This window comes from Arabidopsis lyrata, assembly GCF_000004255.2.
Source record: "Arabidopsis lyrata subsp. lyrata unplaced genomic scaffold ARALYscaffold_4, whole genome shotgun sequence".
Lineage (NCBI taxonomy): Eukaryota > Viridiplantae > Streptophyta > Magnoliopsida > Brassicales > Brassicaceae > Arabidopsis > Arabidopsis lyrata.
This window is the reverse complement of record NW_003302552.1, coordinates 15,179,337-15,182,646: the sequence shown is the minus strand read 5'-3', so window position 1 is coordinate 15,182,646 and position 3,310 is coordinate 15,179,337. Positions and strand designations below refer to the sequence as shown.

The following is a 3,310-nucleotide window of genomic DNA, read 5'->3' as shown; positions in this document are numbered from 1 at the left end:
ATGAAGCGGCTCATTGGCCGTGCAGACACTGATCCTGTGGTTCACGCTAGCAAGAACCTTCCTTTCTTGGTTCAAACTCTTGACATTGGAGTCAGACCGTTTATCGCGGCTTTGGTGAACAATGCTTGGAGATCTACGACTCCTGAGGAAGTTTTAGCGATATTCCTTGTGGAATTGCGTCTAATGGCTGAAGCTCAGTTGAAACGGCCTGTGAGAAATGTGGTACTCACGGTTCCGGTTTCGTTTTCTAGGTTCCAGCTCACACGGATTGAACGTGCTTGTGCTATGGCTGGACTTCATGTACTTCGTTTGATGCCAGAACCAACTGCAATTGCGTTACTTTATGCGCAACAGCAGCAGATGACTACGCACGATAACATGGGAAGCGGAAGCGAGAGGCTTGCGGTTATATTCAATATGGGTGCTGGTTATTGCGATGTTGCTGTTACTGCAACTGCTGGTGGTGTTTCACAGATAAAAGCTTTAGCTGGAAGCCCCATTGGAGGAGAAGACGTTTTGCAGAACACAATGCGCCATATTGCGCCACCAACTGAAGAAGCTTCGGGGTTGCTCCGTGTAGCGACACAGGACGCTATTCACAGGCTATCGGATCAAGAAAATGTCCAAATTGAAGTGGATTTGGGAAACGGTAACAAGATTTCCAAGGTTCTTGATAGATTGGAGTTTGAGAAAGTGAACCAGAAGGTATTTGAGGAATGTGAGAGACTTGTTGTGCAGTGTCTGCGAGATGCGAGAGTCGAGGTTGGTGATATCGATGATGTGATAATGGTTGGAGGGTGTTCTTACATCCCGAAAGTAAGAACTATTATCAAGAACGTGTGCAAGAAAGACGAGATTTACAAAGGCGTGAATCCGTTAGAAGCTGCGGTTAGGGGAGCTGCCTTGGAAGGTGCGGTGACTTCAGGGATTCATGATCCGTTTGGGAGCTTAGATCTCTTAACCATACAAGCCACACCTCTTGCAGTTGGAGTAAGAGCTAACGGAAACAAATTCATACCCGTGATTCCGCGTAACACGATGGTTCCAGCGCGGAAAGACCTCTTCTTCACAACGGTTCAAGACAACCAGAAAGAAGCTCTGATCATTATATACGAAGGAGAAGGAGAGACTGTTGAAGAGAACCATCTTCTTGGGTATTTCAAGATAGTTGGGATTCCGCCGGCGCCTAAAGGTGTTCCGGAGATCAATGTTTGTATGGACATCGATGCGTCGAATGCTTTACGGGTTTTTGCAGCTGTGTTGATGCCGGGATCTTCGACTCCGGTGGTTCCTGTGATTGAGGTGAGGATGCCTACAGTTGATGATGGACATGGTTGGTGTGCTCAAGCTTTGAATGTGAAATATGGATCTACTCTTGATTTGATTACTCTTCAGAGGAAGATGTAAGATTAAAATAAAATGGTGTTAAAGTGATAGATTTTAGATTATGATGTAAGATATGAGAATGTTTCGTATAGAGAAGAGTTTGTGTGTTTTGGGTTTGTTGTTGAAGTGGTAAACAATGTTTATCTGTGTAATGAAGTAATAATGTTTCTGCAGATTTGTATAATAAACTAGAGAGTTTGGGCACCCTCTTTTTGAGCTTCTGATTAAAACTTTGAGAAACTTGGAATGTTTACACTTTTATCGAGTTGATTTCATTTGCTGATCTGTGTAGGACATTATATTGAATGAAATTTTTTCCTATTGGGTGATTAATAGGTTAAAAAGAATGATAAGACCGCTGAAAGGAGGGGTCGAACCTCCGACCTTGTGGTTAACAAAAGTAATTGTATAATTTTGCCGAAAATATCATGCATGATGCATGTTTCCATTTATAAATAAGTAAATAAAAATATCTGAAAAAAACTATGACGGATATTGAGGGTGTGACGGCGGGGTCTCAAGATGCAACTATGACGGATATTGGGGAGAAGATCCGACCACCGGGAGAACCACCAGATGTATCAGCTTCGTGGGTGAAGAAGGTCACGGGTAGTGGTGCAGGTGGGATTCCGGTACCGGAGAAGTTTCTGGATGATGAGTATGTATCTGCAAGGCTTCAGTTGGAGTTTCCGCACGGGGAAGATGGTGAGCCGGTGATAACCATAGGGTCGGAAGTCCTTGAAGTGATGAATGGGTTATGGAAGCAATGCATGGTAGTTAAGGTGTTAGGGAGAAATGTACCTATTGCCGTGATGAGTCGTCGTTTGAAGGAGATGTGGCAGCCGACGGGTGCAATGGTGGTGATGGATCTCCCGAGACAGTTTTTCATGGTTCGATTTGAAAAGGAGGATGAATACTTGGCGGCGTTGACTGGAGGACCATGGAGAGCTTTTGGAAGTTATCTTATGGTGCAAGCTTGGTCCCCAGAGTTTGATCCAATGAGAAATGAAATTGTTACAACACCTGTTTGGGTTCGATTGGCAAACATTCCATTGAACTTTTACCATAAGTCGATCCTGATGGGAATTGCTCGTGGTTTGGGAAAGCCAGTGAGAGTAGATTTGACAACGTTAAACTTCGAAAGAGCAAGGTTTGCAAGAGTATGTGTGGAGGTGAATCTAACGAAGCCTTTGAAGGGTACTGTCATGATTAATGGGGAGAGATATTATGTGTCATACGAAGGGCTCACGAATATCTGCTCATCTTGTGGCATCTACGGGCACTTGGTGCACTCTTATCCTAGAGGGGTTGTGGAGAAGGGGATTGAGGCACCTGTGACGAATGCGGCAGGGGAAACAAGTGAATCAAACCAGGGAAGTGATGGTTTTACGCTGGTTAGGAAAACAAACCGCCGGGGGAAGTCATCGGAAAACAAGTTGGCTATCGGAACTGGTGGATCAAAGCCAGATTTGGGAAGAAATCTCCGGGATATTTCGGGAAAGAACAATATCGAGAATATTGTGACAGAGAACAGATTTGGTAGTTTGAATGAGGAATTGATTTCGTCGGAGATGAGGGAAGTTGCCATAGTTGGCGAGGCGGATAAGGAAAATACAATTATGGTGGATCGCGTGAATAATGGAAAGAGTGGGGTGCAAGGAAAGGGATGGAAGGCGGGAGGAAGTTCAAAACAGAGTGTTAATGGGGCAAAAGAAGGAAAGGGTGCGAATCGGACTGGGCCAACACCGGGGCTGATAATTGGGCCCAAAGGGAAATATACTAGACAGACTCGGACCACCAGAGGTTTAGGCTATGCCCCAAAAATCAGAGAAACAGAGACTTCCCCTTCGGGGAAGAGAATGAGAGTAGAACAGGGCACAACATGGCAGTTGGGAGGAGCCTTTGCGAGTGTTCGTAATGGTGG

General features: G+C 45.0%; 1 protein-coding gene across 1 annotated transcript; it reads left to right on the top strand.

Moving 5' to 3' along the window:
* On the top strand, window positions 1-1,592 carry LOC110229387 (heat shock 70 kDa protein 8). The gene has a single exon (XM_021029394.1). It carries the CDS (start codon window positions 1-3, stop codon window positions 1,405-1,407), a length of 1,407 nt encoding a protein of 468 aa, XP_020885053.1. The 3' UTR covers window positions 1,408-1,592.
* Window positions 1,593-3,310: the final 1,718 nt, after the last annotated feature.

Bases quoted from the DNA above. Each gene is read 5' to 3' on its own strand.
- LOC110229387 (XM_021029394.1), top strand. From the start codon at position 1: ATGAAGCGGCTCATTGGCCGTGCAGACACTGATCCTGTGGTTCACGCT.